At 40.0% G+C, this 23,865-nt stretch overlaps 1 protein-coding gene and 1 long non-coding RNA gene across 8 annotated transcripts in view; one reads left to right on the top strand and one right to left on the bottom strand.

Annotated features, from left to right (window-relative positions):
- Positions 1 to 3,448, top strand: part of Gabra5 (gamma-aminobutyric acid (GABA) A receptor, subunit alpha 5) — a 183,348-nt gene extending 179,900 nt beyond the window's left edge. For 3 of the 7 annotated variants that reach the window (NM_001362161.1, NM_176942.4, NM_001362162.1), the window contains one exon: positions 2,208 to 3,448. In NM_001362161.1, the coding sequence (NP_001349090.1) occupies positions 2,208 to 2,510 (303 nt within the window). In that variant the 3' untranslated portion in view covers positions 2,511 to 3,448. The remainder of the gene's footprint in view (positions 1 to 2,207) is intronic. The other 4 variants (XM_030241988.1, XM_006540560.4, XM_006540556.4 and 1 more) reach the window with 2 other exon arrangements.
- On the bottom strand, positions 1,176 to 23,845 carry Gm9962 (predicted gene 9962). Its single transcript, NR_033504.1, has 3 exons — positions 23,723 to 23,845; positions 7,092 to 7,205; positions 1,176 to 2,355 (listed from the first exon to the last, which is right to left on the bottom strand). It is a non-coding gene; the product is annotated as a predicted gene 9962 (long non-coding RNA).
- Between the last annotated feature and the right edge of the window lie 20 nt (positions 23,846 to 23,865).

Genomic DNA, 23,865 nt, shown 5'->3' with positions numbered 1-23,865 from the left:
GGGTGTGCCTTCTAGGGACAATTGTGGCTAGAAAAGACCAGGCAGCTTTCTATGGCTGAGGCTGTTTTTGAAGTTGCTGACTGCTGGCTTATGTTGCTGATAGCTGGACAGAAAGTACTTTCTGGAAGAGGGATCCATGTGGATCTCTATGTGAGGACCTACCTGAACTTTACTCTATATTGTGCTGTTTCTGTTCTCTCTTCGTGCTTGTCTCTCATAGTTCAAAGCACATGTCACCATGAAGGGCAGTATGGTCATCTTTCCATGTCTGCAGGTCCCATATCTTTGATACAACTAACCACAGTTCAAAATGTTTGAGAAAAATATTGGGTATGCACTGAAAAAGTACAGAATTTGATTTTTGGTTATTCACCAAGCAATAAAAAAGAACAAGTATTTGCACAGTGTTAACTTGCATTGGGCATTAGAAGTCATTTAAAGAATTTAAAGCATGTGAGAGAATGCCCTCAGGCAATGGGCAAACAAACACTAAGCTATTTTGTATATAATTCTTGTGTAGCATCTTATTTTGATAAATGTGTGCCTATTGAAAGAATTTTGTCTTCTGTTGTGTTCTTTCCCTGATTCTGAAAGATGATAATTGTTTAGAGTAGTTAGTCACACTTACTAATATTCTGGAAGACTGGTATGAAGCCTACATGGTGGTTTTCTGCAGCATGGACTGCTTCCTGTCCATCTGCTCTGCTATAGTCGCTAGGGGGTCCCATACTACTTACATCTGGCTCAGCACTTGGTTTTCATTTATTCTCACCTCCGCCTCCCTCCTTCTGCTCTCTTCTTGTTATCATTCCACATCTTTGCTGGCTGACATGTTTTCCATAACTAGAGTACAGCTTTATTTATATTTTATTTAATGAAGTGGTATTATATTGATAATAAAATTGAAATGAAAATTAAAATAATGTTTTATCATGTATATATTTAAACATACAGCAATGTTTAAAATGTTTCTGCCATCATTCTATTTAGCATCCATCCATTCATCTACCAATCTACTCATCTATCATCTGTCATCCATTCAACCATCTATTATCCATGTGTCCATTTATGATCTGTACATTACTATCTATTCACCGATCTATTTTTCATCAATCACCCATTTTATTTTCTATACATATCAAAATAAATTTCATGCATACCATTAACCAGATTTCAGTGTGAGTTATTTATTTAATTCACTTGGAGGAAAATTTATCCAACATAAAGTACACAAACAGGCATATCTTTGTTTAGTTCCTGCAAATACGCACTCCTGTGTCCCCAAAATTATCACATCATTAATAATTAGGAAACTCTCTATATCTCTAAACAGCTTGTGTTCTCACCTCTCTAAATGTAACCACAGTTCTGATTTTTACACATTAAGTTTATAACCTGTTATAGAATTCCATATACAATTAAAACAAAGAAGCAAACCAAAACACAAGACAGCATACACAAGACATTTGCTGAATCCAGAATAGTCCCAACTGGAGACCTCTCATATGACCATCAAAAAGACATAATTATACATTCTGAAAAGAAATGATACTCAACAATAAAAGACATTTTCATTGTGCTGTTGAAAGCAGATGCATGGCTGACTCTTGGGAGCCCTTTTTGAGATACACCTTGCACCAAGGACTTCTTACTGTAGTCAGCATTTCAAAGCACTCTCCCTTTAATTATTCTCTAAAGGTCATTCTTTATAATGTTTCTCATGTCTCTAGCTGCATATGTATCAAAGATGGCCTAGTGGAAAGAGAGGTCCATTGGTCGTGCAAACTTTATATGCCTCAGTATAGGAGAACGCCAGGGCCAAGAAGTGGGAGTGGGCGGTTGGGGGAGTGGGTGGGAGAGCATGTGGGGGACTTTTGGGATAGCATTGGAAATGTAAATGAAATAAATACCTAATAAAAAAAAGCAAACTGCATAGAGTATTCACTCTCAAGGGCTCACTTAAATAAAGAAATGATTGTTACAGTGATCTTAATTCAGTTTACAGTAGGTTCCTGAGAAATACTAAACACTAACATCAATAAGGACTCGTGCTCACCCACACCTATCTGCTGCGGGATTCTAGGCTTGCAAGAGGCCTGTCCTCTCCCAGCACGGAGTTCATGTTCATTGTCTCTTTTGAAGACAAACTGTGAGACCTTATCCAGGAGCTGAAAGGTGACATATCTCTACCTTCTTATATTTTGCAGAAAAAAGAACGCGAACTCATACTAAATAAGTCAACAAATGCTTTTACAACTGGAAAGCTGACCCATCCTCCAAACATCCCAAAAGAGCAGCCTCCAGCTGGGACCGCGAATGCACCCACAGTCTCCATCAAAGCTTCTGAAGAGAAGACTGCGGAGAGTAAAAAGACATACAACAGCATCAGCAAGATCGACAAAATGTCCCGGATTGTGTTCCCCATCTTGTTTGGCACTTTCAACTTAGTTTACTGGGCAACATATTTGAATAGAGAGCCCGTGATAAAAGGGGCCACCTCTCCAAAGTAAACTAGGAAACCCCACTCCCACAGAAATGAAACTGCGGAGAGAGCCCGAGCTCACAGAGACTCTCTGGGCGCTGTCTTTCAGGAAATTTTGCATGTTTAATAATATGTACAAATAATATTGCCTTGATGTTTCTACGTGTAACTTCAAATGTTTCAAGGATGTACCCTTAATAAACCAAGCAAATGGCCTTCTAGAACAACGATGGGAGGCAATGACTGACTCTCAGATGCTCAGCGCCCTAACATCAATAGTTTACAAACGAGAGAAGTATATTTTTAACTGTTCTGAGTATATGACATTTTTATACTTCGAATGCCATTTCATACGGTTTTTCCCAGCCAACAGAACATTTTAGGGAACCCCTGTGATGACCACTTCACAGGTGAAAAAAAGCAAAGTTCCTGGGGTACACGCTGTTAATGAAGAGCAAACTGTGGACATTTAAGTCCAGTACGAATTGCCTTTAACAATTCTTCTTGTTCTGAAATTAGAAAACTACTGCATGAACTGACATTAAGAAATAGAATAAGCAAACATTTATGCAGACAAATTTAATGACAAGCACATAGTGTCTTAGATTAGCAGATCAAATACTTCCCCCAAGGAAAAGAAATCAACTAATTCAAAGTTAATTTTGGTTTTGGTGGAAAATAAATATATTTCTTACCCTATCCCAACACCTCAACAACCTTAATAATGACTAAGAAAAAAACCAATCTTAAACCCTTAAAGCAACGAGGCCTTGGTCTTTGGAGGCAGAACCCTTTGAACATTGTTTCTGGACGCCGGCTCCTCTTGCTGCCGATTCAGCGCTGAGAAATTGTAACTGAGTTATTTTCTGTTTTATTGCCCTGTACATATTTCATGATTGGATTATCGCTCTGTTAGCTTTTGTATATGAATCTTAAATGTTCATTAAAAAAATGTAAAAATCACCTGATCTCATGCCATGTAATTTATAATTTAGATTTAATTTTTGACTAAGTCCCTAAAAATGGTGTAAGAAAATCTCATACGGAAAAAAAAAAAAACCCAAGACAAACAAACAAACAAAAAAAAAAACCCAACAACAACCAAACAAAGAGAGTTAAAACTTAGTGGGATACCCCTACTCTTCCAACATAATCATGCAGAAGGATGCTCAGAGAGGATACTGTTGATATGACAAGGGTAGACAGATACAGCCAGTGTGTCTTTTAACCACAGATCTCCATGTGCTCTCCTCATCACATTTCCAGTGTTTTCTACAGACACGAGGACTATGGATCCTGACCGTACAACTCCCTTATGGGCCTGATGACAGCTGTTCTTGGTTTTGTGCCCTTCTTTCTGGGTCAGAAGATTGATGGATCTGGCCATACAACCTCTCTTAATGGCTCTCTGGTTCTGGTTATATCCCTCTCTTTTAAGGGCCTGGTGAATGCTGGTCCTAGCTCCACACCTGATTTCAGTTGTTCATCAATAGTCAGACAGAGTAGAACAATTGGTGCACATACTCACTGTTCGAATAAATAATAAATAATATCTAGCAGTTTGGAACGAATAGGTTCTGTCCTAAATTTGGAACTCTAGAATTATAACAGAGGAGTTATAACTATCAAGAAAATAAAACTGATGATTAGGTCTGCTTTGACAAGGTAGGTACCATGCAAATATCCCAATTCACTTTCTTAGTATGTTTTCTTATACTTTTTGTTTTGTTTGTTTGTTTGTTGTGTGTAATTTTATAAAACCATGCTTGCTCCTTGCTCAGTGCCCACCTACGCTATGTTCTAAGATCAGTTGCTACCATCAGCTGTCTCACTCAGCCCCAAAGGTTAGCTTTGCCAAGCCACCCTGGTCTCACTCAGCTCCACCAAACTGCCAACTTGTGTTTTTCCCGAGAACACTACAGGTTCCTCCGTGCCTATTCCTCTGGCTGTCTGCCTTCTCCTCCTGCCCACCTTAGCTGCACATGGAAAACACCAGCAGCCTTAATATTTAAAAACTTTCAAATAACTCAATGGCTGGGTGAAGAATCTATTGCTCTAAACACATCAGTTAGAATTCTGCCCGGGGCAGAAGCCACCACCTGTTCAAGTTGCCCCAGACTTTACATAGTTCTAGCTCCTCTCCCCAAAACCTGGCAGAAAAGCCAGTCCTCCCTCTCATCTCCTCCTCTTCCTCCTGGAACCCAGAAATCCCACCTTTGTCTCTTCACCCAGCAATTAGCTTCCACCATCTTTATCGACACTATCAACCAATTAGAGAAATAACACCTTCACCTGTGCATGTGCATTTGGACACATACTTATTCATGTATGCACACTTGTGTTTATGGGTGCCAGGACCTCTGTGTGCTCATGTGGAGACAATGTTGACCTCAGATGGTTTCTTTAGTTTATCTCTGCCTTATTTTTTGAGATAGGCTATCATACCAAATCTGGAGGTCACCATTTCAGCTAGACTGGCTGGCCAGCAAGCCCCTGCTATGCTCCTTTCTCCAACTTCCCAGTGCTAGTATTACGGGCACACAAAGGCACACCTGACTTTTTACATGCACACTGAAGATCAAGATGAGGTCTTTATGCTTGTGAAGCAAGCGCTCTCTTGATACAACTATCTCACCGCTTCCTCCACTGTTCCTTATAGAGCAATGCTCATTGTCTCAGAAGAAATGTGACAGAAAGGCCACTCTAAAATGCTATGGAAGCATTTATCTGAAATATGACAATGACATCTGTAGCATGACATGTTTCCATTACTACATAATGTGAAAATCTCCTGGGAAAACCAAAGCTAAGGTTCAGTGTGGAGTCTGATTTTCAATACTTTTTTAGTTCTGGATTTTTATCCCCTTCTTACTGCTCAGCATCACACTGCAGTTGTAAGAAGATGGAAGAGGAAATATTAAAATGTTTACATGTGTCAACACCCATCTTGAATTTCTTACTTTCAATAGATAATGATACCTTCTTCACCAGGTTGCACTGAATACCTTAAGGTGTGGCTTTTGCACCAAAGTCCTTGATGAGCATTTTGGAGACTGCCCGTTTTATGCTGCTGAACCTGTAATCTGATGAATATTTAACAAAAAAATAATCACATTGTTTTCCATTCTCTGATTTTGTGTTGTAGACCTCCTCAGAGTTTGTTATTTGTAATGAGAACATAATAAAGAATCACCTTGGGGGAATAATGACAAGGCAAGCAATAACATTTCCAAAGACAATTATAAATTATACCGCTCTACTTTTAGAGAAGAATATTTAAATGTCTCTCTTTTTTACATCACCACAAATATAAAAGAAAGTGGTCTTAACAGTTCACCATCAGTACTTTGTATAACCTTTCTTATGAGTCTAAAGGTCTATCTAGAGCAAGCTTTGAATGAGGTTGACATAAAAGTGTGTGTTTGCTCTCCATGATTTTGTTCACCTGCTTGAGGAGTAACTAAAATTGCCCAGCAAATGCAATCTGTTGAAGACAGGGAAGAGGCTGTAAACCATTTGTTCATCGTTTTGATGCTACCTGAGAAATTGCACTGCAGATCTCCCTCAAGACAAGCTATGGGAAAGAGCAGCAAATAGAAAAATTTTACCTTACAAGCAGTAACACTGCCACTCAAAGACATTAATTCTTTGCCTTAAAGCATATGGCCTTTGAGGCATAAATGCAGACCTATATTACTGTGTCTTACAGTTCCTAAGCCTGAGTTTACAACACCATCAAACTCCTTTATGTCGATGATGACTTAGAATCAAATGTGACCTAAGATGAAAGTATTGACTCCAAGGCCTGGGTAAATGATTATACATTAAGTATGCCTTAGATCTTTTTCCCGCTGAAAACATATCCAATTACACTTTCTTTATAGAATCTGTAGTTCTGTGATGTCATGAACTTAATGACCTGTTTAATATAGCAATCCTCTCATAAGTAAAAGGAAGAGCGGCAAAGAGTGATGAGAAGAGGGAAGGAGGGAGGAAGGGAGCACGAAGGAAAGAGAGAGAGATGGAGGGAGAGAGAGAGGAGAGAGAGAGAGGGAGAGAGAGAGAGAGGGAGGGAGAGAGAGAGAGAGAGAGAGAGAGAGAGAGAGAGAGAGAGAGAGAGAATAACACTGAATGAGAGATGAGAGACCTGATGTCTTTAATTGGATTGTTCTTTCTGGAGTTCTAGTGTGACTGATTATGGTGATGCCCCAGGAGCAACTGCCTCAAGGAAAACCACACAATGACACAGAGTCTTCAATCAACATTAGCCTCCACCATGAGACCTAGTCTCAAAGCAAAAGAACCCCTTCTTTGAAAAATTGGAAATGCTACAGTTTTCTGTCTTTTAAATATTTAAAAACTGCGTTAATGTCTTTTTTTTTAATAACCCACTGAAGAACAGGAGGGAAGATTCTAGGAGTTAGAGGGGATGGAGAACAGCAGGAGAACGTGGGCCATTGAATCAACTAAGCAGGGCACATATGGGCTGACAGAGATAGTACCTGCATGGGACCTGTACCAGATTATATGCTATGGCTGACAGCTTGGTGTTTTCCTGGAACTCCTAACAGTGGGAATGGGTGTATCAGTGCATCTCTGACTCTTTTACCTGCTCTTGGGACTTTTTTCCTCCTCTTGGGTTGCCCTGTCCACCCTCCATATGAGAGCTTTTGCCTTATTGTGTCTTGTTCTGTCCTCTTGTCTCTTGGAGGCATGCTTCTTCCTGAAGGGACATAAGAGAGGGAATGTCAGGGGTGGGGAAGCTTCAAACACTGCAGGGAGGGGATATATTGTATGAGAGATGAATCTATTTTTAGTTTTAAAAAGTAAAAAAAAAAGGAATAAAAACAGCATTTAATACCCAGTAGCTTTCATATATACAAATAATGAATTTCAGGAGGAATAATTTTGAAATATACCCCATTGTCAAGAGCTCAGTAAAAAACAAACAAGCAAAACAAAAAACAAAACAAAAAACCTAAAATTTCCTAGGGATAAATCTAACGATGGAAGTGAGAGGCCTCCATAATGAAAACTCTAAGACACTGAAAAGGAAGTTAATAAAGAGACTAGATGGTGGAAATATGCCCAATGCTTTTAGATTGGCAGAATAAATATTGTAAAAATAGTTTTACTGACAAAAATAATCTACAGATTCAGTACAATCTCTGTCAACAGTTTAATGACATCCTTCCAGAAACACATTTATCTAACCATAAGTTCATATTAGAAACAAAAAAAGTCATGAAAATAGCAAAAGCCATCCTAAAGCCAAAAAACACAGCCAACGGTGTCACATCACCATTCACAAGCTATACTCCAGAACTATAGTGATGAAGGCAGTAAGACATTACCATAAAACAGACTCGTAGACAGATGGAACAGAATAGAAGACCTTGTAATAAACCTAAAAGGAGTATGCTCACTAAAAGTTTGTGTGAAGGTATCTGAAACATACATTGCAAAAAGTAAAATAGTGAAGTTAAAATTGGTTATTTTCCTGTAGAAGAATGAAAATGTCTATCTATATCTCATTCTGTACAGTAGACCAAAGATTTTATTTAAAAAATCCAAAATATTGAAACTGCCAGAGTGAAGCATGGTAACACACATTCAACACGGAAGCTCAGACAAGAACTTCCTGCCACAGCCCAGACACACGTGGAGAAGTAGGGATGGCAGCATTTTGAATCAGGGGCACAAAGTAGAACTTTTGAGTTGTGTAGTGTATAGGTAGCCACTCGAAGAGCATTATAGTCACACCCAAACCACAATTTAGAAACATAAGCATTAAGAGGGAAATCAAATAGACATCAGAATGAACACTAATATGTTTTTGTCATGTGGGAGCATGAGGAAATTTTCTGTCTTCAAATCAAGGTGCAATAAGATGTTGATAAATTTGACTAGGAAAGTATGTTTTAGTACTTGTGCCAGCTTGGTTTTATGTGAACTTGATGCTAAAGTCATTGATAGGAGGGAACCTCAGTCAGGAAAGCCCCTCCATAAGATGGTGCTGTAGGCAGGCCTGCAGGGTATTTTGTTAATTAGTGATTGATGGAGGAGTGTCCAGCCCATTATGGGTGGTGCCATCCCTGTGCTGGTGTCCTGTGTTTTGTTAGAAAGCAGGCTGAGCAAGAGATGAGGAGAACTCCTCCAATGCCTCTTCATCAGCTCTGGCATCCAGGCTCCTTTTCTGCTAAGTTCTTGTCCTGACTTTGTTCAATGATGAACAGTGAAGGGATGTGTAAGCCAAATAAGCCTTTTCTTCCCCACGTTACTTTGTTCATTGTTTTTCATCACAGAAATGGTAACCCTAAAATAATACTGTGTTGACATCATTTCCACCCTTCCATCCCCCATGTAACTCCTCCTTTGTTCCCCAACTCCCTCTCAAGTAGGCTACCAGTAGGTTTTATCCTTTTCCCCCTCCATCTGGGTTATCTAAGTCTCTCTGCTACTTGCTAAGAACAGCTGCTTCCTCTTTCTGTCTCCTTTCTTATAGGATTGGCCAGACACCAGTTTGAACCCTACCGGAGATCCTGTAGCCATCACATGTAATTCAGAGTGTCAAAGCCCTAACAGTAGCCAGACTAAAACACTGAAGTTTCCATATATATTCTGAGACCCAGGACCTTGACCTCAGTCCAGAGAGCAATGAGAATCATGTCCAAGGCTCCTTGACCAAACTGTTAAAAGCACCAGACTTAGAGCAAAGAAACAGAAAAGCTGGATAGAGCTGCGTCCCAAGTACCAGGAAAAGAAAAAGAAAAGGAAAAAAAAAAGAATTACAGATCCCAACCTTGCTATGAATTAGTACATTCTTGAATAATGTAAACATTTCTGCTTAAAGAACAGAGACTTGACCCATAAAGGAAAAAAAAAAAAAGTCAACTGCTAATGGCTCATCATTTCTACCTACAGATTAGCTCATCTGTCAACACTTGTTCTGTTTAGATTTTTGTCAACTTGACACAAGCTGGAGTTATCTGGGAGGAGGAGCTTCAGCAGAACAAATACCTTGATCAGATTAGATTGTAGCCAAGTCTGTAGGATGTTTTCTTAACTAATGCCTGATGTGCCATATCTCGACTCACTGAGAACAGTGCCACCATTGGGCAGGTGGACTTGAATGGTATAAGTGTTTGGTTGAAACCCCTGCTCATCCTCGGTACAAGATAAAAAAAAAAATGCTATTCTTCCCCCAACCCTGCCAGCAGGAAGGGAATTCCAGGCTAACACATCATCTTTCCCTGTCTCAGAATTTCCAGCAACTCACCCATGAGTTCCCACTAAAGGGTTAAGCTTCATAACACAACCTCAGCTCCTAGCTGTCATGTCTTCACCTTGTGCCTGAGACCCATAAACCCCCTTGCTTTAGCCTGGATGTATGACTTCTCTGATCTCCATTTGTGAGATCAGTGAACCCACCCTAGAGCTGCCTCTTAATAAACCTGCCTTTATCTACTTTTAATTTGATCTAATCTGGCCTATGTCTGCATCACCAAGGGAAAGAAAAAGCCTATTAATAAGCAAGCAAATGGAGCAAGCTGTGGACATCAAGCCAGTAGGCAACATACAGCCTCTACTCCAGTTCCTGACTCCAGGTTTCAGCCTTCACTTCCTAGCCTGGATTATAACCTGAAATCAACCCTTTCCTTTGCAGGCAGCTTTTGACTGCGCTCTTTATCCCAGCAGCAGAAAGCAATCCAAGATAACCTGTTGCTTAGCAGTTTCCACCTGAGGTTGAAAACTTCCATCCAGTGCCAAAACTCATTAAAACATGATATAAACACCTCAAATTAGCTTCAGGAAGTTCCTGAAGCTAACGAGATTCACTGGATTCCCTCCCCTCAAGGTGTATATACAGAAAAAACTGCTGAGAGTCACTTTCATACAAGCCAAGTTGTGAAGACTCTCTGTAAGAAGCAGGGACCAGCAGAGCTGCATGAAGAACAACTAAACCACCTAGAAAGGACACTCTCCAACCTGTTAAGCTGGCTTCAGGCTGTTCAGTGTCCTCCAGATTTCCAGCTTTTGTGAGCTGCCACTAAGGCTGTGGTGGGCTTTGGTGATAAAGTTTTCTCAGTCATTTCTGATCCCGTAAATAACCACTCACTCTAATAAACCTATTGGTTAACCAAGTTGGATATTGGTCTAATCATCCCCATTTCTTTGGTCTGTTGTATGTTCTCTTTCTATAGTGAGTAAACTATTGGTGTTGAAGCTGTCTAAGAGAAGTCTGTCACAAAGCACAGCCCTTGCCAGAGAAACTTCTTTTTGCAGTAGATGGTAATTAACAGAGACCCACAAATGGTCAATACTTTGTCCTAAAATGGATGTTTATATCACAATCAATCATTCCTCTCAAATTTAAGTATCATTGCCGAAAAGGGGGTGGAAACATAGTAAAAGCCGGAGGTGAGAGATGACTACAAGAAAATGATGCTTTTCTGGACAAAGTAGAATAAGTACACATCTGAATTTACAGCAGTTTACATAGCATGTACAAGAAGTTTTCAAACTCAAGCCAGAATAATTTCAGCATAAAATGACAGTTGGACCTGAAGTCCCACTCCTAGGTAAGACACTATTGACAATTGACCTCTGCAGGGGACGGGAGAGTCAGTTTTCTTTAAAGATATGGTCCCTGCTGTGTTGGCTACCCTTCAAGAAAAGCCATATATGCAAGCGTGTGTGGGCACCACCAATTACACTTGATGGTTTCAAAAGAAAAACAAGGCACTGACAAGTTGGGAAGAGAAGATGGACCTTCTTGGAACTGAGGGAGGACGCAAATACTATCAAAGCACATTGTATACAAGTCTCAAAGAACTAAGAAAATATAACAGAAAAAAGTCCCATGGAGCTCTGCTGTGAATCCACCCAGGCAAGGCTTTTCATTAGTCTTGACCTCCTTATTTGAGATGGGTCAGTTTATGTTGTTCATCACTTTTTGGTCTAACTTTGTGGGTTTGGATGAATGAATCTAGAAATTCATTTCTTTTTATATTTTCAGTGTAATAGGTTTATGAGGTATCTCCTTATATCTGAATTTCCATGGCTTATGCTGTAATGTTTTCCTGTTTATTTCTGATTCTGTTCATATGTGTTATCGTTCTTTTGGTTAATTGGGCAAAAGGTCTGGCAATGTTGTCTATCTTCTCAAAAGAATCAGCTTTTAAATTAGTTGATTTCAATTCCACCCTTGTTTTTATTTCACTAATTTCTACTCTGATTTTTTTTTATTATTTATTTCTGTCTACTAGATTTGGATTTGATTTGTTACTGTTTTTCCAAACTATTGAGTCATGGCATAAAGTCATTTTATTTGTGCTCTTTCTGATTTTTTAAGTATATTCACTTAGAGCTACACATTGCCCTCAGAGGACTTCTGTTCCTGTGTCCCAGAGATACCGCTCTGTTTTCATTTAGTTCTGGAAATATTTTTTGATATCTTCCTGAATTTCTTCTTTGACTCACTTGTCATTCAGTAATGAGATTTTATTGTTACCAGAGTTTTGCTTTCTGTTAATTTTGAGTTTTATTGCAATGTGGACAGAGGGGATACATGGAGTTATTTCAATTTTTTTCTGAATTTGTTAAAGTTGGATTTTTGACTCAGGATTTGACCTATTTTAGAGGAACTTGGTTGGGCTTCTAAGTAAGATGAGCATTCTTTGGTGTTTATGAGAAATACTTTGTAGGTATCTGTTAGGGCCATTTGTTGTATGAAGTCATTTAATCCTGATGTTTTTCTGCTCACTTTTCTCCAGATGTCTATTGAAAAATTTGGGATGATGCAATTGCCTACTAATAGTGAGTTGTAATTAGTCTGTGTTTTAAAGACTAATAATGGTATAATAGCATGCTTTTTTATGAAGTTGATATGCCAGAATTTGGTCCCTATATTTGGGATAGTAATGTCTTCTTGGCTAACTGTTCCCTTGATAAGCATGAAGTGTCCTTTTGTATCTCTTCTAATTAGTTTTGATTTGGATTTTGTCTATTTTGTCTATATTGGGACAACAATACTGGCTTACTTCCTGGTCCTATTTGCTTGGAACACCCTTTTTTCCAATCTTTTTACTTCAATGTTGTATGAATTTTTTAATAAGTGATTTTATTCAGGACAGCAAAACTGATTTTTTTTTTTTTAAAGACATGGTCTCTCTGTATTTCTGGCTATCCTGGAACTTGCTATGTGGATCAGGCTTGCCTTTAATTCACAGATATTCTCAGGCCTCTATCTCCCATGTAGAAAAAGATATGTATCATCACACCTGGCTGTATTTTCTTTCTTTCTTTCTTTCTTTCTTTCTTTCTTTCTTTCTTTCTTTCTTCCTTTTTTTTTTTTTTTTTTTTTTTTTTTTTTTTTTTTTTTTTTGAGACAGGGTTTCTCTGTGTAGCCCTGGCTGTCCTAGAACTCACTCTGTAGACCAGGCTGGTGTCGAACTCAGAGATCTGCCTGCCTCTGCCTCCCAAGTGCTGGGATTAAAGGCATGTGCCACCATGCCCGGCTGTATTTTGTTTCTTAATTCATTAAATCAACTCATACTTTTTGATAGAGGAGTTGAGGCTACTAATATGTAAAGTTATTTTGGAATATCATTTTTATTTTATTATTGTTGATTATGTTCTTAGTATTATTTTGTGTTTTAGGGATTATAGCCTTTTTTTTTTCCTGTAGCCTCTTGGATTATTGCTTCCTGTACTTTCTGTAAGGCTGCTTTAATAGACATGAGTTCTTTTAGCCTGTTATATAATGAAAAGTTTTCTATTTCTTTTACCTATGGTAGACAGCTTTGCTGGATACATTAGTCCAGGATAGCATCATTGATCTTTTAGAACTTGGAGTTCATTGTCCCCAGCTCTTCTGGCTTTTATAGTTCCCACTAAGAAGTCAGTTACTGCCTGTTAAAATTGTTGCCATTCTGATATCTCACTGTGGTCTTGATTTCATCAAATGCTCTTCAGATTTATGCCAGAAACTAGAATGTTTTCTTCTGTGAGATCAGTCATCTGCGACTGCATACCTTTAAACATACTGGCTTGCCTTTGCATGTGTGGTTCTTTTGCCAATTTGATTTTGAAAATGAGCCTCATTATATAGACATAGCTGGCTTAGAACTCCCTATGTAGACCATGCTGGCCTTGAACTCCCATCAGGGAGATCTTCCTGCCTCTGTTCTGGGGTGCTGGGATTAAAGGTGTACGCTACTGTAGCAGGCCTCTTTTGTGATTATTTAAGTATGTCTTTAGTGCAAGCGTGACAAACTTCTTCCTTCTGCCAATTTGTCTTCTATGTCAACTCAGCTTTGCATCACTCTAACAAGCATCTGCAAAGCATCTACTTAAATGGAAGAAGTGTGTCCTTTTAAAAATATTAATTAATTATTTTCATTACTTTAATATTTTTTACAGTCCAGTCATTGCTGCTCTCCCACAGTTCCTCATACCAATCTTCCCCCCTGCCCCCCATCTCTAACAGGATGTCCCCCCATCCTTTCCAGGCCTCCCCACTCCCTGAGGCCTTAAGTCCTTCCAGGGTTAGGTGCATCTTCTCCCACTGAGGCCAGACCAGGCAGTCCTCTGCTGTATATGTACAGGGGTGGGGGGGAGGTCAGACCAGCTTGTATATGCTGCCCTGGTTGGTGGCTCAGTGTGTGAGAGATCTCAGGAGTCTAGGTTATGTATTTTTGGACAGCATTGCTTTTCTTAATGCTGTCTACTGCTAAATATGTCCTGTTAGATCACATTGATCTTTGCATTAAGCTGCAGTCTGCCAGCTTTCTCCACTATAAAGCTACTCTTTTATTCTTTTAAATGTTAACTGTTCTTTGGGGAAATTATTTGAGAGCACTTAACTACTTTAGTTTTATGCAATAGCAATTCTTGCAGCTGGCTGTACAACAGCAATCTTCTAGCTCAAATGCTACTCCGTATTTATTAGTAGGTTATATTATAATTGGGAGGTACTTTCCCTCATCTCTGTTATTATCTGCAGTTTAGACTTGTGCTTTATTGTTTTATCCAGTGCATTTATCAGAATTGTCATTATTTTTATTCTGACGTTATCCAAGATTAACATAAGAGCCTCATCAAGCTAACTATAGGGTTTAGAATTTTTTATGTCTTTATTTTTAATCTAAACATACTTCTCCGCTTTATTTAGATACAACGAACAAAAATACAGTACATATTAAGGGCCATAAACTGTGGTGACATGAAATTCCTATACACTGAAACTGGAATGACTTGGAATTTCTATACACTGTTACATGACAGCCATAACACAATTGGCTAACATGGCCTTCACTTTTGGTTGTCTTCCTCCTTAATCCCACAGTGAAAGACTTCCCAGGATCCTTCATGCTTCCTTTTAACTCTTCCAGTTAAAACTTACCCCTAAGTTTTGTTTCCATAAAGAATAATTCACAAACAAGATCTAATTCTGGTTCTAAAGCCACCCTGGCTGCGTGGAGACTTTAGACAGCACTGCTAGATTATGCAGCCATACATTGTAACAGCAGAGTTATGTCCTGTGCTGCCTGAGAGTAATGAATAATGCTAATGTGTCCCACAGAGTTGTTCCTTGCTTTCTTCCTTCCAATATCTTTGACCTTATTTTTGTTTTTGCTTTGTTGTTATTTTGTTTTTTTTTTTTTGCAGTGGTCATCTTTTAAAATGGAAATAGATTTTTTTCATACAATATATTCTGATTATGTTTTCTCCTACCCCACCTTCTCCCAGACCCTCCTCATCTCCCTGTGACCCACAGGTACACTCTCTTTCTCTCTCTCTGATTAGAAAACTAATGATGGGGCTGGTGAGATAACTCAGCAGAAAAGAGCACTGACTGCTCTTTGAGGGGTCCTGAGTTTGATTCCCAGAAACCACATGCTGGCTCAGGATCATCTGTAATGGGATCCAATGCTATTTTCTGCTATGTTTGAAGATAAATAAAATAAAATAAATAAAATAAATAAATAAATAAAATAAATAAAATAAATCAATCTAAAATTTAAAACAAGAAAGAAATTAATGACATTTAAAGAATAATAATAAAGTAAAAATAAACAGGAGTAGTACAAAACAATCAGAAGAGCCAAAGAAAAATCACAAAGACACATACAGACACAGAGACACACACCCTTGCACTACAGGAACCCCACAAAAACACAACCAGAAAACATGATATATATCATAGAACCTGAAAGGAAAAAATATACCCTGAAAAAGTATTCTATGACAAAGAACCTCCAAAATGGCAATGAGCTCATTTGATGCTGACCATCCTCCACTGGGTGTGGAGCCTGCTCTTAAGAGTGCTGTGTCTACTCACTGATAAGTGGATATTAGTACAGAAACTTAGACTACCCAAGATACAATGTGCAAAACACATGAAACTCAAGAAGAAGGAAGATCAAAGTGTGGATACTTTGTTCCTTCTTAGAATGAGGAACAAATACCCATGGAAGGAGTTACAGAGACAAAGTTCAGAGCAGAGATGGAAGGAAGGACCATCCAGAGACTGCCCCACCTGGCGATCCATCCCATAAACAACCAGCAAACCCAGACACTATTGCATATGCCAGCAAGATTTTGCTGACAGGACCCTGATATAGGTATCTCTTATGAGGCTATGCCAGTGCCTGGCAATTACAGAAGTGGGTGCTCAGAGTTATCCATTGGATGGAACACAAGGTACCCAGTGAAGGAGCCAAAGAAAGTATCCAGGGAGCTGAAGGAGTCTGAAGCCCCATAGGAGGAACATCAATATGAGCTAACCAGTACCCCCAGAGCTCCTTGGATCTATACCACCAATCAAAGAAAACACATGGTAGAACTTGTGGCTCTAGCTGTATACGTAGTAGAGGATGGCCTAGTTGGTCATCAATGGGAGGAGAGGCCCTTGGTCCTGTGAAGGCTCTATGCCCCAGTATAGGGGAATGCCAGGACCAGGAATGGGAGTGGGTGGGTTGGGGAGCAGGGGCAGGGGGGTGGGGATAGGATATTTTCGGGGGGGAAATTAGGAAAGGGGATAACATTTGAAATGTAAATAAAGAAAATATCTTTTAAAAAAAAAGTGCTCTGTCTACCTAGTGAGACTCCATTGGAGAAAATTCATTTTTCTTTTCTGGGACACTTAGAGATAACATTTGGTTTAGGGATGGGGCTTTGTGTCCACTTCTTGTCTCAGCCCTGGGATAACATCTGACTTAGACTTGTGCAGGCTCCAGGGATGTTGCCAAAGCCTCTGTGAGTTCATATGTTAGTCATCTCTTGAGTCTAGCTGATCTTGTTTCCTTGGTGTCCTCTGTCCCATTGGTTCTTACTGTCTGTCCCCTCTTCTTCTGAGAAAAGTTCATTGAGCCATGAGGGGATGGGTTCAAGGGAGACATCCTATTTAAGACAGAGTATTACAGAGTCTTTCACACTCTGCACTTGGTTCAGTTGTGGCTCTCTGTATTTGTTCCCATCTACTGAAAGAGGAAACTTCTCTGGTGAGACCTGATCCATAGACTGATTGATGATTATAGAAGAAATTTCGTTTCGAGTCATTTTATTTTTACATTCCTCGAGCAGAAGAGTGATATTTGGTTTTCCCCTAGGTCCATGTGCTATCTTGTCTCAGATTCTTGCCCACTTGAGCTGTGTCAGGGATAGATGCCATTTCATGAATTTGGCCCGAATTCCAACTAGATAGTAGTCGGTTACTCTTACAAGCTTTGTTCTACTATTGCGCCAGCATATCTGTTGTGGGAACTATTAAAAAAGGAACCAGCACGTTCCTGCTCTAGTGCCAGCAACTCTAAGCCTCTGTAGCCTGGCCAGCCATGCACTGGCAGGCAATAGCTGACTTGTTTTTATCTTGTGGAGGAGACTCTGACTCAGAACTCCACTATCTCTCCACTCAGCTTGCTAGGTTCCCACTGGCAGGTCATTACCATGCCAACCTTATGCTTCAAATGACCCCTGACCTTTGTGGTGCATATCAGGCAAAGTCAAGCTTTGCTGGTGTACCTTTCTCTTTTGAATCCAGAGGAGTTGCTGTATGAAGGAAAATGCAACATAAACTTAGTGAAAAAACAATGTTAACTCAATCTCTGGGTGCAACAACTAAAAGCTAATTTTGTAAGCCTTATTAAAATCTGATTCCTCTCGTGGCAAATCCTTGTGGATCTGCCATGATACTGGGAAACTCTAGCATCTACATTTTACCCTTATGCTGTCCCCATTCCGAAAGGACCTAACTTTCTTCTGCTTCCTCTCTTACTCTGTCCAACCTGGAAGTCCTGCCAACTTCCCCCGTGATTGACTCCTTCATCCATTAGGGGATTGGTTCACAAGAAGCTACCTGATCCATCCACAACACATATCTTACAGGCAAGTCACCATTATAGAAGAGTTTGTAGCCTGGCTGGTTTTTATCTTTTCTCCTTTGGTGCTGTGTAGAGTATCTTCCAGTAGCCTGAACACTAATTAATGGTAGTAGTGGCTCTAGTTATGTACAAGCTGACCTTCTCCGTGTTCAATGAGATATGCAGGTATTGTCTTCAGCAATAAATAAGGCTTTACCATTGATTTGTGGCAAGTAACTAATAGCCTTGACAATAGCCTGAGTTGTTGGTTGGGGGGGGTGGTTATGAACCAGTTGTCTTCAGCCAACAACTCAATTAGAAGTAACCCACTTCCAGAAACGGACGTTTGGGGGAAGATGTCTACTTGGGGCTTAGTCCTCCTGTATCATTTGGTGATTGCATTTAGATTTCTTTCATGTATGTATTTACATAAGAAGTTTCTATACAGCTGCTGAAGGAGACCCTAGTCTTAGCTGTCCCTCTCTGTTCTTCCTCCCTTACCCCCTCTTCCCTATCCTTCCATGTTTGATCTTCTTTTCCCAGGACTCCTCCCACCACTGCTTTAGGAGATTTAAAACTATTCGTTCTGTTTTCTCTTCCTAGGGAGATCATTCCCTCTGCCTATTCCCTTACTCTATTGCCAACCACTGTGGTTATAGAGATTGTAGCCTGCTCATTAAAAGCTAATGCCTTAGTGAGGGTTTTTATTCCTTCACAAAGATCATGACCAAGAAGCAGTTGGAGAGGAAAGGGTTTATTCAGCTTACACATTCCACATTGGTGTTGATCACCAAAGGAAGTCAGGACTGGGACTCAAGCAGGTCAGGAAGCAAGAGCTGATGCAGAGGCCATGGAGGGATGTCACTTACTGGCTTGCTTCCCCTGGCTTGCTCAACTTGCTCTCTTATAGAACCCAAGACTAACAGCCCAGGAATGGCACCACCCACAATGGGCCCTCCCCCCTTGATCACTAATTGAGAAAATGCCTTACATCTGGGTCTCATTAGGCATTTCCTTACCTGAAGCTCCTTTCTCTGTGATAACTCCAGTTTATGTCACGTTGACACACAAAACCAGCCACTACAGCTAACATTCGCATATAAGCAAATACGTTTCCTATAAGCAGCAAGATGTTGGGTCCTGTTTGTGTAGCCAGTCTGTTAGTCTATGTCTTTTTATTGGGGAGTTGAGTCCATTGATATTAAGAGATATTAAGGAAAAGTAATTGTTGCTTCCTATTATTTTTGTTGTTAAAGTTGGCATTCTGTTCTTGTGGCTGTCCATTTGTCTTTTGGGGTCTGGGTTACTCCACTCAGGATAATTGTTTTCTAGCTCTATTCATTTACCTGTGATTTCACAATTTCATTTTTTAACTGCTGAGTAATATTTCATTGTGTAAATGTACCGCTTTAAAAAAAATTCTTCCCTCATACAATACATTCTGGCCCTATTTTCCTCTCCTTCCTCTCCTCCCAGTGTGTCTACCACAAGTGCCCTTTGTTTTCCTTGAGAAAAGAGTAGGTTTCCTAGAGATAACAATTGGACATGGCATAACAAGTTACAATAAGACCAGGCACACACCCTTATATCAAGGCTGGACAAGACCACCCGGTTGGAGGAAAGGTGTCCCAAATGCAGGCAAGTGTCAAAGACAGCTTCCACATAACCAACCATAACTTTTATGGAAAGTACCTAGGACAGATCCATGCAGGTCCTCTTTGTTGCTTCATTCTCTGTAAGCCCCTATGAACCCTGCCTAGTTGATTCTGTGTTCTTGACCGTGCTGGCTCCTATAATCTTTCTCCCCATCTTCCATGGGATTCCCTGATCTCTGCCTGATGCTTAGCTGTGTACTGTATATTCTTCATCCATCCATTTATTCTTTTGTGTTTTTAAAGATTTTAGATATGTGAAAAAGTATGCATTTCTGTGCCTGTATGTGTTTCTTGTGCTGTTTATATTTATTTTTTATATTTTTTCTATTTGTTTGTTAGTCCTATTCTTGTTTGTTTTTATTTTGTTACTTTTTAGATGTCTGTTTGTATTCTAATGAAAGAGAGAATAAAGGATGTGGATTTGTCCACTGGGAGGATGAGAAGGATCTGGGAGATAAGTTGGGAGAGAACTCTAGTCAAAATATATGAAAAAAAAACTATTTTCAATAAAAGTTGTAATTATAAAAATAAGAATAGCAAGGTTACATTTCTTAAATGCTGACACAAAGTGGTAGCCTGGGGACACACTGCTTTATGCATTTCGGGTGAAAAAAATTTAATTACCGGTAAACAAATGCCTTTATGACCTAGAGATTTTTTTTAGTCAAACAAGAAAGAAAAATGAGCATGTATTTGCACTAGAGGTCAGATACAGAAATGTCCTTCATCATTGTAAATAAGGAATAGAATACTCTCATAGTCAACGAGTACTATATATAAGGAAAAAATTCAAGACTGATTGTTTCAACAGAATAGGCACAACTCACAGAAGACTAAACGAGAGATTATTTAGAACATGTTTTCACATGTTTTCTGGTTGTATAATGTCAGGTGCAAAAGCAGGCAAGCCAGCCCCCTGTGGCAGATTGAATAGTGACTCTGGAGCTCAGATACTGTGGTAGTAGACTCTGACACTGTCATGTAGATGGTGGGCAGATGGTACTTTTATTCGTACATTGTAAATATGTGTTAAAAGGCCACAGAAGCATGCTATAAAGATTAGTGCATTTCTGATGTGAATCTTATCTTCACTATTCCTAGTGAAGATAAGATTTTGATTGAGTTGAATATTTGCTCATGAAGCATGAAACATCATAATTTAGAAGTATAATTTTGGAGCAAGGGAGATTTTGATTAAAACTAAAACCCAGAAAGCCACATCTTCTGCTCATCTTTGTTATGTGGCTTTCTGGGGTTTTCGTTTTAAACCCAGAATGTATGGCTGGCGCTGGGCTGGTAAGAGGTGAAGTGAGGCTGCAGAGGGAATCCTGAGAGGTATTTCTCCAAGAAGCCACAAGAGGATCTCCAAGCTAAGGCAGCCAGCTCTGCTTCTCAGGCGTTCACACCTCCTGCCTAGAGGAGCTATAGCTGAGCCCTCAAACTGCAACAGACCTCCAGGTCTTCCCCCAAGCATTGTAGCTGTCTGAACAAGTGCTTTGTTGGCTCTCAAGGTTTGTAGAGCGACTCACAAGCCTTACTTAGGTCTTAGTATGAAGTACCAGTGGTTTTTTTTTTCCAGAATTTTCTTTCTTTTCTTCGCATAGCCTCCCTCCCCTGCAACTCCCCCTCCTGTTTATTTTCCTACAGAGGAAAAGAGAAGTGAATTTTGCTCACCCAAATGGAGCTGTTAAGTTTCTCAGGTGCCGAAGATAGGAAGCTGGCCAGCAGCGAGGGTATACGGTGCAGTGTGCGTGCTCAGCAAAGCACCCCAGCCCGGTCAGTTTAGGCAACGGAGGAAAATCAAAGGCTAACAGCTGGTGCTCTGAAGATTCTTGACCTTGCAGTTTGCTTTCCTACTTATGTTCAGAAAGCTTGCTTTGAATACCTCATCCCTCCTGACTCATTTAGCATAAAATATTTTTTCCCCAGGCTGTACCATGGAGGCTTTCTACAGTAAAATATTCAGCTCTGTAAAGCTGGCCCATTGTGTCCAATAAGTGGAGCAAAGCATTCCAAACTTCAGAAGAGGTCAGGTGTCACTCATTCATAATAATAGCACATCAAACCTATGCAGCAAAGAAAAGAATAAACCCTGCCAGCATGGGGCTGTACACAGGTCTCACATCTATTCCACTGACAGGTTGTGATAAATACAGACACATATAATCCCAGGACACCTCTCATTATGCTGACATTTTACAGAGCCATCCAAATGCCAGTCTGTCCGTACTGTATAATAGATTGTAAACAACTCATGTTCTGAAAAAAACTGATGAGAATATAGCATAACAGGAAGACTCAATGAGTGTCTGCCCTGCTTCGTGTTCTAAGGACAATGGACACAGCGACTAAGGGTGATTATGCAGATCTTAGCCTTGGGGGTGGTATTTAACCTCCTGGGACTCTTCTCTACTTATGCAGTGGGATTATTCTGTGAAAATTTGAATGAATCAACCACACTGACTCTTGGCTCCTCCCATGGAACCATGCCTGACATTATTTTTACCTATGTTCCTGTAACTATGTCAAAAATGCAAGCATGAAAGACTGCTACATTTACTTTTTAGTTTTCTTACAGAATATCTTTTAAACTTAGGTGGTGATGACAGGCAGGTGGCTCTCCTGTAACTATGAATTCTGCTTCTTTGGGTTCAAACACACTTGAATACAAATATTGTCTTTAAAAAGCATATCACTACCAGACAGGCATTTCTCTTATTCCATAAACAACCATAACAACTACTTACATGACATTTATACATAGTAGACATTACAAATAATCTAGAGATGGCTTAAACCATACCAGAGGTCTATGAAAATCTTAACACGTGTTCTGTAACAGATTTAGCATTCCCAGCGATCCTAGAAACCAGTCCTTGGAGTGAAAATTTGAGTCATGATTGCATTTGTTTAGAGACTCAGGATGCTTGTGCACCATCCTTTGACTAGATTCTGAAGGGTTCCTTTGTATGGTACAGAAATTAGAGATGAAGGAGAGTTTGATAGAAACTTCAAGAAGGAAGGTAGGTGTTGGCTGTTAGGAATCTCCATGGGACATAGGCATTCAGACTTATATAAGTGCAGGTAAAGAGGGGTGATAAAAAAATGTCCTGATTGGGGTGAGCTGGGTGACACAGGAAGAAGGCAGTGGCCTGGGATTAACCAAGATAGCACAATCCTTAGTTAAAAGCAATGCTATTATCAAGAAAAGCCTCCAGCCTCCAGCAGGCTTACGATTCTTAACCTGAGAATCTAGAGACAAGGGAGGGAATTCCCAAGAGCTTCAACCTGCTTCTCTCTGTATTTTATGAAAAAGCTTACTGTCAGTGTTTCTAAAATCCCTTCTCTTGGGGAGATAGGAGCATTGTCAACACCCTCCTCCTGGGCCCTAACAACAAAACAGTGTTCACCCCCACACAGTTTAGCCTGTGGACCTGGAGTTTATTGGCCATACCCTACAGAGGTAAGAGGTTGCTGACAGGATCTTGGGTGCTCACAAAACAACTTCACTTAACATGATTAATGGTCTCTTCATCTCCTTGCTCTAGTTTTTCCAAGCCTATGTGTTCTAGTACCTCCTTCCCCTAGACACAGACTATTGGCAATGGGGGGCAAAATTGCAAAGAAATGACTGGGAGAAGTGTTTAGACATCAGGTGAGGATCCAATGACCTTCCCAACCCCTCCTTCTGTGAAAGAAAGCCAGCAATCCACAGGCCCAAACTTGATGCATTCCTGCAAGCAGGCATAGCTACTTATAATGATGGTGGCAAATTGGCTGCAAGGGAAGTACTTTATAGCATCCAGTATTAACGAAACTGTCGTGTCTATGATTAGTAGTTGAAAATATATTTCTAAGGTTTTTTTTTTTTTAATTATGGAAGTAAAATTCCTATTTGTGTTGAAGTTAATGTTTGCATGCCAAAAGATTAGCTTTCTAAACGATCCTACAAATAAAAACAAGCAATTTCAGTTTGGAACATGAAAATAACGTCAGTCCCATCCAACAGGGTCCTTTGCTTTCTGGCTCCGGTGCCTTCTCTCTGGCCTTAAACATTTCACTTCTACTAATTACTGATAGTGTTTTAGTCTCTCTTTTCTGCGAAAAGGGGACATTGTTGGGACTTCCCCAGCAAGCCACAGTTATGAGCACCAGGGGGAGTTCAGGTAAGCAAGCACCACCCTAGAGAAGATCGCCTTTTGGCAAACCATCTCACTTACTTGCAATGGCGTCCCTAAGAGAAGGCACACGGCACAGGGGACAAGCAGGGTGGGTGCGCTGCAGTAAAACTACCAGTGCCCATGACTCCATCGATGACACGGGCCAGTCCCCAGGCCCCTTCTGCGCCTCCTTGCGGGATCCC

This window comes from Mus musculus, chromosome 7 (assembly GCF_000001635.26).
Source record: "Mus musculus strain C57BL/6J chromosome 7, GRCm38.p6 C57BL/6J".
NCBI lineage: Eukaryota > Metazoa > Chordata > Mammalia > Rodentia > Muridae > Mus > Mus musculus.
Note: the sequence above shows the minus strand (reverse complement) of the source record. Positions and strands in the feature narration are given on the sequence as shown.